Genomic DNA, 13656 nt, shown 5'->3' with positions numbered 1-13656 from the left:
AGTTCAGTGGCCATTGAATCAGCTATTGAGTTGATGGCTTCAAATGTACAGTAAAAGCTCCCACCTTGGAGATATCTTTCCTCAGCCACAAGCTATTCCTCACTGCATTTCCACAACAGATTCACAATGCTGCAAGTCTTTACGCAAGTCTCCATTCAGTCTGACCTCATTAACTCTCTCACCACTGACAGATCGCTTCTGTTATCTCTACTTCACCTGCCATCTATTCCATCAGCATGGGTGCCCTTTACACTCTCTCACCTTGGTCCTCAGAATCCCCCCACGATCAGCCCCAACACCAGCAGCACCAGGCACACCAGTAGCACCAACAACAACACCAACCTTCTCCGCAATCAGCTGATGCTGCACAGGACAGAGGGCATTAGCACCCACCCACATTGCTGCCAGGGATGGCCTCACCATGGCCAGATTTACTTCACTTGACGCTGAACACCCTGGCTGCCACATGATGTGCCAGGTTGGCACCACCCCACACCAGCACCATAAAGCATCCCTACAATGTCCAAGCCATTCACACTCATCACCATTGCGGGGGGGTTACCGTTATGTTTTCCCATTCACTGCAACTCACTAAGCCACTTCCAAAGGCGCACATAAATCTGTCCAAGAATGCAAAGTGTTGAAAATAAAGGTTTCAATGTTGGACATCACATTAACAGAAACTTTACATGAACATTGCATAAAACACCCAAGTGCCTACCCTTGTGTGTTGTTAGTTGGTCTGATTGCACTAGGATGAGGGTAAGTGTGAGGGGTGGCTAGTGAGATGGGAAAGTAATAATACAGATAGAGAGGGATGGATGGAGGTGCAAGGCAAGTTGGTGTGAGTAAGGATGTGCAGGAATAGGGTGGGGAAGGCAGAGTGATGGGGATGTGATGAGAGGCACAGCAGGATGAGGTTGAGTGTAGCTTTGTACTAACGCTTCGTGATCTACTGAGATCTTTGAAATGTTTGTGGCACTGCACCCAGGTCCTCTTGACCACATCCCTGCTTGTGACCTCCTCTACAATGTGCAACCAGGCTGTGTTGATCTCCTGGGGAGGTCTTTTCCACCGATGGGAAGGGAAGAGGACCTCCCTGCATGCTGTGACTCCTGCCATAAGCATATGGAGAGTGTCATGGGAGAGCCTGGATGCAGCTTTGTGCAGTCATTGTCAGTGTTTGCAGCACCTCAAAGCTGTAGAACGCTTGACAGCACAAATGTCAAAATAAATTTGGGCATGGTCCCTTTAAGGAAAGGGCTGATTAACAAGCCCAATCAAGGGAAATTCATTCCACAGAGCGGGATGGAACCAGCAGCAGGGTCAGAACCTGTCACCGCCGTCGCCCACCACGGCCCCGCCGAGGTCAGCAAAATCGCGGCCTCCATTTTTAAAGATGGATACTGCATTGACCATTATCCAGTCCAGTACACATCCACACGCAATAGAGCCCAGAAATATAGGCTCAGATTTCCCAGAAAAAGCGAGATTGTTGACTTACACCATAAACCTTGCAGTCTAGTGCACCGATCTCGTCGTTGCTAACGTGCTGCAAATTTTGTTTGGTTTCGAATTGGAATACACCACAGTGAGTTTGGCGGGCAATCAGTTGCTCAGTGCTGATCTAAGAGCAGAAGTATTGTCACATTTACCATCCAGAGTCATGAATGGGCTCCGAACATATGGTGTGGCAATATTCAAATTGAAAATCCCAGGTGCAGGAAGTTGATACTTAAAGATCCTAGTTTAATCTTCGCAACAGTAATCTATTTTTAACAACTGGGAGTTTAAACTTGATCTTGGTGCAATAAATCATGGCACTGCCAGGCCACTTAGACTGTTATTTTTAAGTCTAAGTGACAGTGGTGTTGGAAACTGGCTTGAATGCAGAAAAATTGCGATTGCCATTGATTTTAACGGGGCGGAGCTCTGATAATGACCTTCTAACTGTTTTCGGTGAAGCTAATGGTGGAGCGGCGCATAAATCCCAGGATAATATGGAGCCGTGTAATTAATGGCGTAAGTCATTACTCTGTAATTTCCACTTTCTTTTGTACCATTCAGGGGTCCCTACGATGTAGATACACTATTATAATGGCACAAGTCCCTGGGGAAATGTGGTCTAATTTCTGGGGCCTCAGCAATTTCCTCCCTCATGTCCCTTGGGATCCTATGATGTACCCCGTCGGGCCCTGGTGCTTTGTCTTCCGTTAGCCTAACTAATTTATCTAAAAAAAATATTAGCGCCTCATAATATCACTCATCACACTCACTTCAGGATTCACCACCTCTCCAATATCCATCTCTTTAGTAAAGACCAATGCAAAGTACTTATTAAATATCTGCACCATTTTTTGATTATCATCTACAAGTTGACAATCCTCTTGGGAGTCATTTTTAATGATTTTTTTTTTACTGATATACTTGTAAAATATTTTACTGTTCAGAGCTTGGTTTAGTTCATAACTGTGATTTTAATTCTGCTTTTATTCCCTCACATCTTCAACTTACAACCACCCCTGACAGTTTAAAGTGGAGAACAACTATTTTTCTTGACAAATCTTTTCGCCTTCATAATAATGCTGCTACCCCATTGTCATATGGTTCCACAGGCTCTGGTCATTCTCTAGGACCTCACCCAAGCTGCCATTCATATGTGCCAACCATCAACCTTTTACACTGATATTCACTGTTTCCCAAGCTCTCTCTGCAGATCATTGCTGATGGAAATGAGTGCTTTTACTGCCTTTAGCATTTCTTGCTGTTATCCAAGAATGCCCTGAAATTTTGTATGTGTAGAGTATCTCTGAAATTAATGGTTCTTAAGGTGGTTCTTCGGGTTGTCTTGGAATGCGTATCAGATGCTTTGGAAGCCTACAACAGCAATTGTAAAAGAATAGATACAATTTTGCTCGTGTAAGCAATGTGTACAGGTCGTAGCTTTAGACAACATCACTGCATTTTTGTGTAAGTCATGCATGAGGCTATTGGGTTTCAGAAAACATACTGACTTGTGGAATGTGATCCCAAAACACACAGAAAAATCCTGAAATTCAATTAAATGAAAAGGAATTTAACTTATTCAGTCATCATGTAACAGTGACCTTGGTTACAGGTCTTTATTCGGGGCTGTTTTTCAGTTATACATTGATTTTTGAGTTGTCAGCTTTTCTGATGCTGCTAATCAACTTTTCTGAATTTTGTGAATAGGAATGTATATGCAATAATGCCACCTCAACTCTTTTTAGACTGATTCCCAATTCTGCACTTACTCATAATGAATAGCACCTCATCCAATGGTGGCATATTTCCCTTCCCCTTTAGGCTAGTGAATCAGCATTGCTGATATTTATTTTAAAAGGGGGTAGATGGATGACTCCTAATGACAAATTTTATAAATGTGAGCCTGGTATTATAGATTATAGGATCCTATGTGACACTTTCTGGATACAGGAAGAAAATGGAAGCCCTTCTAACCAATTTGTGTTCTCTCACTAGAGGGATTTTCCAGTAGCTCAGTGGCTAACTGAACCATATGGACCAAGAAGGGTGAAGTTGTAATCAATAGTGAATGAGCTGATCTCATGTCCTCGAGAAAATGTTCACACCACTAGAGTTGTGTACTAGTGGACTTGACTAGATATAAGAAGTGTACAAACTTGCAGTGCCAAATAAGCCCAAATACATAACATAAAGCATGTTTTAAAAATAGCAAACAAATAATCAAATGAGGCACCACATTCTTTTTTTTCCCCAGAGAGCATATTTCTGATAGTATTATAAATTTTGAAATTGAGCCTGTTTGTGTATCTCTGTGGTTGTTCTTATGATATTTTGATGACTTTTTGAGTGATATTCTTAGCCTTAATCTATTATCTGTTTTTAAGAACTGTGGCCAAGAAATTCAGTTAGGGGCGCCCAGCTCGCCTGGGCGCCGGAATTACCGCTGCGTGCGGAGCCACTTGCGCCAGCGGGAAATTCAGTTTCAGCGCCCCAAGTGGAAGCCGGCCGCTAAACAAGGGTTTCGGCGCCCCACTTGGGGCGCTGAAACTGAATATCGGCGTGTAAAGTGCCGCAGCGCCACCCGCTGCGGCACGGCAGCCTGCGGTACTGCAGGCCTTCCTCTCATTCTTAAGGGGGAGGTGCCTGCAACAGTGCGATCCCCGCTCGCGAGTGCCGGCAAATGAGCCCGGCACCAAGGAGAAGTGCCGGGCTCTCTGGAAACAGCCGGCAATGCCGCGGGGGGTGGTGGTGTAGGAGGCCGGGGAAGGAGGTGCGGGCAGGCGGCCGCCGAAAAAGCGGCCGGCCGCACCTCCACCTTAACTCGCCCCAGTACTGGCACAGGTAGGCCCCGTGTACCGGTCGCTGTTTGTGGCCGGTGCGAGGGAGGTGGCAGAAACCAAATATGGCCAGCGGGGCGATAGCGGGGCGCTGCGCACACCGATGACGTCATCGGTGGCGGCGCAGCGCTACTGGCTAACGCCGCCATTAGCGCCCCGCTAAATATCGCGGTAGGTTTGCACAGTGGCGCAAAAGCCCTCTTTGGGCGCAAACTGGTGGTGCAGGCCACTGAATTTCTAGGCCTGTGTTTCCATTTCCGCTATAAAATTGTTGTAATAACCCAAGTGATCTTGTTTTACATTAGGCAAGGCTCCCTTTATACATGTCGGTAATCATGTTGTATCAGAACTTGGCCCTATAGTGCAGTTTGCAAAAGCCAAGGTAAGAAAAATTACAGCTTTAAGTATGCTTTGTTACTGCATCTATAAATGTCACTTTTAGACATGTGTGTTGATTTATCAATCTGTAAAAATTATGAATGGATAAAATGCTTGCATTTATTGCCATATTTAATGGAGTATTTTATACATATGATTCTTCAGTGTAACAAGCATGTGTGATACTGTCCCATAATAATCTCCAAATTAATTAGGCATGGGTAACTTTTGGCACTCTAATCCTCCAGCTTTATGTTCAATTTAATTTAATATTGGAGTTTATGTTCAAAGGATAATTTTGTGAACAAAGAACTTACCTTTTTAATTAAATAATTATAGTGTTGAATTCCATTTTTTTCACAATTTGTGTATGGTTGGTAATATGATCAATTGAAAGAAAATCAGTTGTGACTGTACAGTATTAGTGATCATCACTTGATTGCATTATGAGTTGTTCTACTGTTGGCACTTGCATTTACATAACTGTCTCTTTAGGGACACTCACTCAGTGATGGACTGGATGAAATTCAGAAGGCCGAGATGAAAGCCTACACTGAACTGGTGAATAATATGCTGTTGACAGCAGAGGTATGTCTGCTCAAAGGATTATTATATTCTTGTTTTCTTAATATTGTAAAGCAATGACAAACAGCCCAGTTGGTCTTTTACTGTTTCTGTGATTAATGATTGCATCTGAAGCTGTCATGTTTTATGTATTTTTGCAATTTGCAATCATATGTGTGATTAGTTCTTGACTAACTTTTGGCAATATGTTTTATCCTGCAGCTTTACATACAGTGGTGTGATGACAGCACTTCAGCAAAGGTGAGAAATCCGTCAGCATTTGTGACGAGTAAAATTTAATGAAATGGGCCTTTAATTTGCAAATGCATCAACATTGATGTTAGTTTCAATATCACAGCAAATATTGCATACTTTTGTTCCATTTTAAAAGCAGCTGCTTTCACACATATCCTAATATAGGGTAACTTTATGCAATATTCCAAATATTCATGGATATATTTTGTCAGGATCAAGGAGTGCAAAGTTGCAGCATCTCAATAATCATTTTCTATGAATGAGAATTTAGAAAATGATTACAAGTCTCTTGCAATATTTACAAGCTAGTAGTTAAGTACATTTAACAAGAAACTTAAAACCCTTCACTTATGTGATCAATATCACATGCTTGCACCATAATACAATATGCTTTCATTAACATCATTCACAAGGCAGCTTTAAGGCCAGCAAGTAATTAGGAATGTAGAATTTACACTGATAAATAAAACATAAATTATAGCAAATTAGAGACTGTAACACAATCTTGGGGAGAGTCAGGTAGGTCAAGACTGGTCTGGTTGAGTTGGTGCTGCCTCATTTATTTATAAGTAGATTTCAAAATGGTCACTATTGGTTAATATTATTGTTTATTTTAAATAGCGTACCACTCCAATTAAAGGATTAACTGGAGCTTTATAATATTTCATGGATTGTGTAAAATTATAAACTTTTAATGGTCCAAACTTTTTGGTGTTTTAAGATAACTCGTTCTAGATATGGCTCACCATATCCTTGGCCTCTAAACCATATATTGGCCTATCAGAAGCAATGGGAAATAAGACGCAAGATGAAGGCAATTGGATGGGCTGGTAAAACTCTTAAACAGGTCAGTCATTAATATTTTTCTAGTGTTGCCACTGTTGCATTTATAACTTGTTTTCCAGCTCTAACCTAATGTTGATTCTAATACAAAATTTAGTATTGCAGGAAACTATTTACCATTTTAAAATTAATTATTTTAAGCAAGACAGAATTGATATTTTTGAAAATGTGCTTTTTTATTTTAAAGTCGCAGAAGTAGTTTTACCCTAGAATTCACACTATGGAATTCCCTCCCTAAACCCTTCACATCTCCACCTCCCTCTCTTCCTTTAAGACCCACCTCTTTGACCAAGCATTTTGTCACCCCTCTTAATACCTCTTCTTCGGCTTGGCATCTATATTTGACGGATTTTGCCTCTAAAAAATTTTGAGACATTTTTCTATAGTAAAGACTCTCTATAAATGCAAGTTATTGCTGTTGCCCACACATTTTTAAAATCTGTATTTGTAGGACCAGTGGACATAGAAAATGAAAATACTAGACTAAATGATTAAATTAATCACAGCCCAGCACTACATCAAGTGACTGATGTAAACTCACTTCTATGCGATGACTGTTAATTTCCATAAATACACCATTCAATCAAAATTCAGAGGAGTTTCACACTAGGCAACATTATGCTACTATTGGTCAACACCACCCAAGGGCGTGACAATATCTCAACCAACAAAAATATACTTCAGCAGATTGGACATTACAATTTTAAGCTCCCTCCCTCAGTAATAAACTGCTCCCGCACTTTGATTAAACACCATAGCCCATGGCCCTGGCAGCTAATCTACTGTGAAGCTATTTATTGCCTTGCACACTTCTTCTGACAATTTATTACTTAAATCTGTAACATGATCCTCACAATATTAGTCATCACTGTACAATTTCAACATGACATCCTCTAACTTGTGCTCTATTGATTTAGCAATTTACTACAGCATTTATTTGGTTTGTTAATTGTTGCTCAACAGTGACAGGACATTTAAGTATTCCCTAGATCTTCCAACTCCATCCTTAACTAGTTCAATACCATTCATGGAGTATGTATGTCATCCATTTTTTTTCTTTAAATGTGCAATACCATATACTTATCTGTATTGCATTTCATCTGCCAGTGTTCTGCTCACTTAGATTTTATCTGGCTCATTTTCTAGTTACTTGGCTGCCTCATCAGCCTTAACTGCCACCCACCTCAATTTAATATCATCTGTAATTTTGACCGGTTTGCAGTGTTTCTGAATACAATTTGTAGATGTAGATTAGAAACTATAATATAGGAGATGTCACAAATTGGAGGATGTCATGCTGAAAGTTTCCAATACATCACTCAGACTGCACCCATAATAATGTTTAGTTTTGGCCACCAAGGTACAGAAGAACCATTAAAGTTCTGAACTGATGCAGAGAACTCCCATGAACGTTGATTCCTTCTGTCAGAAAATTGAGTTATGAGGAAAAACTGGAGAAATTTGGGTTCATCAGCAATGTTCCTGCTAAGTTGCGCGGGTAGTGCAGTCATCTGCAAGATTCCGTGCAGGCTGCTCACTGGCTTTTACATAGTAAATACCGCGCATGCGCAGAAATTTAAAGGGACTGCACATTAAAAGAAACAGGCTGCGCAGAACAAAGCGCAACTTACAGGGAACATTTGCTCATGAGCCACCTTGGGAAATCACCTGAGGCAATCTTGTTGAAGTATGTATGCTAGTACATGATATGGAAAAAGTAAAGGTAAACTGATGGAACAGGAGGTAAATTGATTACAGGCATACTTAAGACTGCTCTCAAGCCTTGGTATCAGTTTTTGATCAGTGGTAGCATACTTGCCTCTGAATCAGAAGACTGTGGATTCAAGCCCCACTCCACAGACTTGAGCACATAATCTAAGCTGATACTTCAGTGCAGTACTGAGGGATTGCTGCACTGTTAGAGGGTACTGTCTTTCAAATGAGACGTTAAATCGAGGCCCCTTTTCCCCTCTCGGGTGGACGTAAAATATACCACTACACCATTTGAAAAAGAGCATGAGAGTTTTCCCAGTGACCTGGCCAATATTTATCCCTCAACCAACATCACTAAAACAAATTATTTGGTCATTTATCTCATTGCTATTTGTGGGATCTTGCTTTGCACAAATTGGCTGCTGCGTTTCCTTGTATTGCAACAGTGGCTATGCTTCAAAAGTACTGCATTGGCTGTAAAGCGCTTTGGGATGTCCTGAGGTTGTGAATTGTGCTTATACAAATGCAAGTTCTTAAAAATAAATTCTTCATGCACAGTGGTCAACATCTGGAATGCACTTCTTGGGGAAAAACCTTGCAATCATTTAAGAGACAGTAGGATTTTATGATGGAAGGATTGTAGGTTTTTCTAAATGCATGAGCTAAGATGCTTCCTCACCTGTATTTAGCTTGTAACTTGTGGCTTTCAAAGGGATTTTACATATAGGGTAATGTATTGTTGAAAGTGAGCGATTAGTTCCTAGTGACTTAGTAAAAGTGCAGTTATTGACCTCAACCTGCCATCACAGTTGCTCATCCCACTCGCGCAGCACATCGACGCAACCTTGGGTTAAGATGTGGGACAAGCATACGTTATTGAGTCATGAAGGATGAGCATAAGAGTAGGAATTAGATGTAAATATCACAATATAAATATAGTTCTTTTTAATTCTCCTTTGGACGGACCGTGTTTGTTAGGTATTGGCATGGAAAGGGAATAAGTAGTAAGATGAGGCTGAAAGATGGCAGTTCACTCTGAATGGAGGTTATCTCTGGTATGTGCTTGAGACAACAATATGTAGGTATTCTTTTGCGACAACACTTACTTAGTGGTTGGAGGTATTTTGTAGTTCTTGATCAGAGCTCTGAATCGGTTTTCCTCACTGCATCATCTCCATCAATGTCACACTGTTCTCCTCAATCTCATACTTTGCGCCTGAAGCCACATGAGACTGCTCCTTATCTGCTGCATGCCTACTCCTCTTTGGAATGCAAAATAATGCATCATGTTAAAATGGTGATTTTGGAGACTTTGGCCAGACTGTAGAGCAGTACCCTACCCAAGTGATCCAAGCAGTTGTTGCTTCAGCATCCCTATGATGTCTATTACAGTAACTCGGGCGGTGGCATAGGCTGTATTGTATCTGCACTCTGCTGCAATGTGGCGGTTTATAATTGGAGTCATTAGCCAAGAGGTAGTTCTGGTGTCCCAACAGCCATCTGCTCATTCTCTGGGGACTGTCAAATAATGTAGGCTGAATAATGAAAGCATCACAAATATGCCCTAGATAATGGGAATTAACATTCAAAATAAAATTTCTGTGGGGTGTGAAACCACTATTTATGTATTAGTATCCCTTCCTGTTGATGTATAGATTTGAGTTGAAGTGTGCAGACCTGATGGACAAATGAATATACCTATAGCACTCTAGACTCTTGGGGAGCCTGTCAGATGCTAAAAGTTCTGTGCCCTCCAATTGATGGAAAGTGATAAAGGTGTTTCCCCTTGGAAAAATGAGCTGCAGACTGGCTTGATTGGCAGATGTCTCCCTGCAGTGGCTTGGATATATCCTGTTGCATAGTTGCCAACCTTCACAGGGAAGATCTGACCTAGTCCTTGAACTTGTCTGTCAGTCCACATGCAGCAGGTAGCAAAGCTCAGTCACCACTTCCACAGTGAAGTGGAGGTGCCGAAGAGTGATCTATATAAGAAGTAGAAGCAGGAGTAGGCCTTTCGAGCCTGCTATGCCATTCAATGAGATCATGGCTGATCATCTACCTCAGCTCCACCTTCTCGCACTATCCCCATATCCCTCAAGCCCATTAGTATTCAAAATATCCAAGTATATCTGTGACATACTGAGGTACAAGTGATGTAGTCTGTAAGCAAGGGTCGTCTGGTATTGACAGCAGCAAACCTACCCCTGAGGTGTGAACCTGAAGATGATGTGCCCTCATGAATTGATTCTCCTCATCTAATTTATGCAGCACTATGGGAACAGCCAAAGAGATTCCCATCCTCGCAACATTGTTAGCTGCAAGTGGTACTGCAAAAGTAATTGCCAAGCTGTTAGAAATGTATATCTTAACAAACTGAAGGCTTTCACAAAAAGTCAAAAATGTAGAAGGAAATAAAAGCTTAGCTAGGTGTTTAGTGCACAAGTAGAGAAATCCTCACCACAAAAAAATAGACCGGCTTTAACAATTAGTATGTATTTGTGAAATGGGGAATTTTCAAAAGTGCTCTTTTCCTATTGCCAATTTGAAGTAGAAAGTACAAAATGGGAAACTCTAGTTTATCCAGTTTAGACCATGAATGAGTTAAGATCTGAAAATTGCACCAATTATGATTGTATTGTCTTACAATATAATAATAGGTATATATTTCTCCTTTTAAAATAAAAATAGCACAAATTACTGTAGTTCTAATGGAATTATAAGTCCAGAAGGAACCTTATTATGTAATGGGAATTACCTCTGCACTATGGAAATGACTGACTACAATTATGAAAAATCTGTGCTGTGCCTGCCTTTTTTCCTGCTTTACCAAAAAGCTCATATCAATATTTGACGTGGTGACTTGATATGTGAATACATCCCTCCCTTCCCTACCTGTAAATTTGCCACTTACGCACACACACACACACACACACACACACACACACACACACACACACACACACACACACACCTGTATTTACAGTATTGGACCCACAATCGACCAGAGATGTAACATGCATTGCATACCAGGCTTTAATTGCATCTATTACCTATGTAACTTCTGATTTTCTCCTTCTGGGTGACTATTAGGTGCATGAGGATGTAGATCGATGCTGTCAGGCTCTCTCTCAAAGACTGGGAACCCAACCCTATTTCTTTACCCGACAGTAAGTTACATTGTTATGATTACAGGTACAATAGTGGAGAACGGAGATGGTCTTTTTAGGCCAGTGCTGTATTCATTTGATTTTCATGTCCTCTCTATTTCCATTTGTTTAGCCATTAATACAAAGGAACGCTACTACCGTGTAGTTTCTTTTATTAACAGTGTCAGAGTCTTTGGCAGATGAAATGCCCAGAAGCAATGTATTTGCTATTTGAAGTGCAGCATTCTATTTTAAGGATGGTTTTGTTATGCACAGTAGCTGCAGGGGAGGCAGACTCCTGCTTTTTTTTCACACAGAGATGAAGAGCAATCGTCAGTGGTCACAAGACATTATCCTACATACATTTTTAAGTGTACTATTTTGGTATATTTAATTTATGTTCATTTGGGAAAAATGTAATGAATCTGTTAATGACAGAAGGTTTTTTCATAAGACTGAAGTACCTGTATAATAAATTACAGTAATAAAAATTAAGATGGTCTGCGTCTGTGAAACCTATAGAGATTGGCATAATTTAGTTAGGAAATGCCAATAGCTTATTGGGGAACAGAAGTGCTACGTTAATATCCCTTGCAATGACCTTTCCTTAACCTGTTCTTTGTGACAGAATATTGCTACAGGCCTCAATGTTGCCTCCTAAAATAATGGTTAGCTAACCTTTTAATATTTGTGCTGCAGGCCAACAGAACTGGATGCACTGGTGTTTGGTCATCTGTTCACAATCCTTACAACTCAGCTGACCGATGATGCACTTGGTGAAAAAGTGAAAAATTATGAAAATCTCATAAAGTTTTGTAGAAGAATAGAGCAGCACTACTTTGAAGAGCATGATCGTGAGAGTGCTTTGAGTTCAGCATCCAGGTGCTCAAGAGGTTCTTCCACAAAGTAATTAACAAAGGACAAAGCAAAAAGAGTAAATTATTGTTGGAAACAAAATAATTAATATTGCATCAAGTTACAAAAAAACATAACTGAAGAGTATAGAAGGAGCTGGTTACCAAGCTTAGTGTGGTTAACACAATTACAGTTCAATTTCCTGTAACATTGTATGGGTATCACTCTACATGGAACCGCAGACCCTAATTGTTGGTATGATGACCCAGTGCTTTGTTTTCTGTTTAATACAAATTTAATGAATAAATTTGATGGACTTGTATCTACTTAAATAAATTAAAGAATAATGTAGAAAATATAAATGTCCTCTTTGATCTTAGTGCTTTTAAGTATGTAGTAAACACAGTGACTTATGATTATCCCCCACAAGCACAAAAGGGCAAACAATTTGCATTGCACAGTAGAGGATTAGCATGTTAGCTGTTACAGCCCTAAACTGGTAATCTGCTCTCTTTGGGATTTAACAAGTATGTACTGAAAGAAGTTCCTTGTGTTTACAAGGTGATTAGTCCCTGTTTCATATTAGCATTCAAAGGATGGCTCCCTCCAGAAATGAGCCAGAGGGTCAGCTCACTTGGAAGCAGCTTGCTTGTCCAAGTGTGGTCAACAGTCAAAGTCCTACCTATTAGCTGGTTCCTTTATATTTGGACAAAATCTCCCTTTGTTTATGACAGATTTCATGTTAGGTTTGCTTGGCCTGGATAAAATCTGAATAAGCCCATGATATAAACAAAAATATTAGTTTTTGTGAGCTGTTTAAAATGTATCCCATCTTTTGTAATGCAATTTTCCTTCAGGCAGTTTGGTTGTGGCATCAATTGACCTACAGATGTAGTTTAGGTCGCTCACTCAACTAAGACACTAGAATCGCAAAAGCAGCAGTAGTTTGTGTTACTGTTGCAGTTGGACTAAAAGGGACATTGTTAGAGATCTGGATTGCGCAAATAGTTTGTGAATTGGTCTGTTATATTTATAAATGTGCTGTGAAATAAATAGCTGAGACATGCATCTGTCACGTGAGACCAGAAAAGGTCAAACTACTGGAAGTGCAGTTGTACATCATACCACTCATCATGCTATTCTATGGCATGCAGACTATTGATTAGTTCAGATTGTGATATCACTACTGCCTTTTAAATATCTGAACTTGCTGAATATTTTTGGCATATTCATATGCATTTTCAGGTGTTAACCAAATAAATATGATGAAAATAGTTTCCCCTTTCACAATAGGGACATTTCCAATTTCCACTATGCACATTCATTTGTACATTTTAAAAAGTATGGCAAAACGTTGAGCAATTGAAGGTTGCCTCAGCAAAGTGGCAGATAAGGGTCAGATTTCTGTCAGACTTCCAAGCCAGTAAAGTGCAAGATTCCTCCAGGTTAGCTGACTCGTACTATTTGGGTTTCATACAAGGTGGAGTGTAACTCCAATCCAGTGTGAAGCTGGGTTTAAAAACTGCTTAGGTGATCCATTGGATGTCATGGGCACTTTA

At 40.3% G+C, this 13656-nt stretch overlaps 1 protein-coding gene across 2 annotated transcripts in view; it reads left to right on the top strand.

Annotated features, from left to right (window-relative positions):
* Nucleotides 1-12459, top strand: part of mtx2 (metaxin 2) — a 73353-nt gene extending 60894 nt beyond the window's left edge. For both annotated transcript variants that reach the window (XM_085986096.1, XM_085986097.1), the window contains 6 exons: nucleotides 4649-4725; nucleotides 5217-5309; nucleotides 5508-5546; nucleotides 6262-6387; nucleotides 11187-11263; nucleotides 11942-12459. In XM_085986096.1, coding sequence (XP_085842222.1) covers nucleotides 4649-4725; nucleotides 5217-5309; nucleotides 5508-5546; nucleotides 6262-6387; nucleotides 11187-11263; nucleotides 11942-12152 — 623 coding nt within the window. In that variant the 3' untranslated portion in view covers nucleotides 12153-12459. The remainder of the gene's footprint in view (nucleotides 1-4648; nucleotides 4726-5216; nucleotides 5310-5507; nucleotides 5547-6261; nucleotides 6388-11186; nucleotides 11264-11941) is intronic.
* The last annotated feature ends 1197 nt before the right edge of the window (nucleotides 12460-13656 follow it).

This window comes from Somniosus microcephalus, chromosome 4 (genome assembly GCF_052327205.1).
Source record: "Somniosus microcephalus isolate GS21.2 chromosome 4, FLI_Smic_1.0, whole genome shotgun sequence".
NCBI lineage: Eukaryota > Metazoa > Chordata > Chondrichthyes > Squaliformes > Somniosidae > Somniosus > Somniosus microcephalus.
Note: the sequence above shows the minus strand (reverse complement) of the source record. Positions and strands in the feature narration are given on the sequence as shown.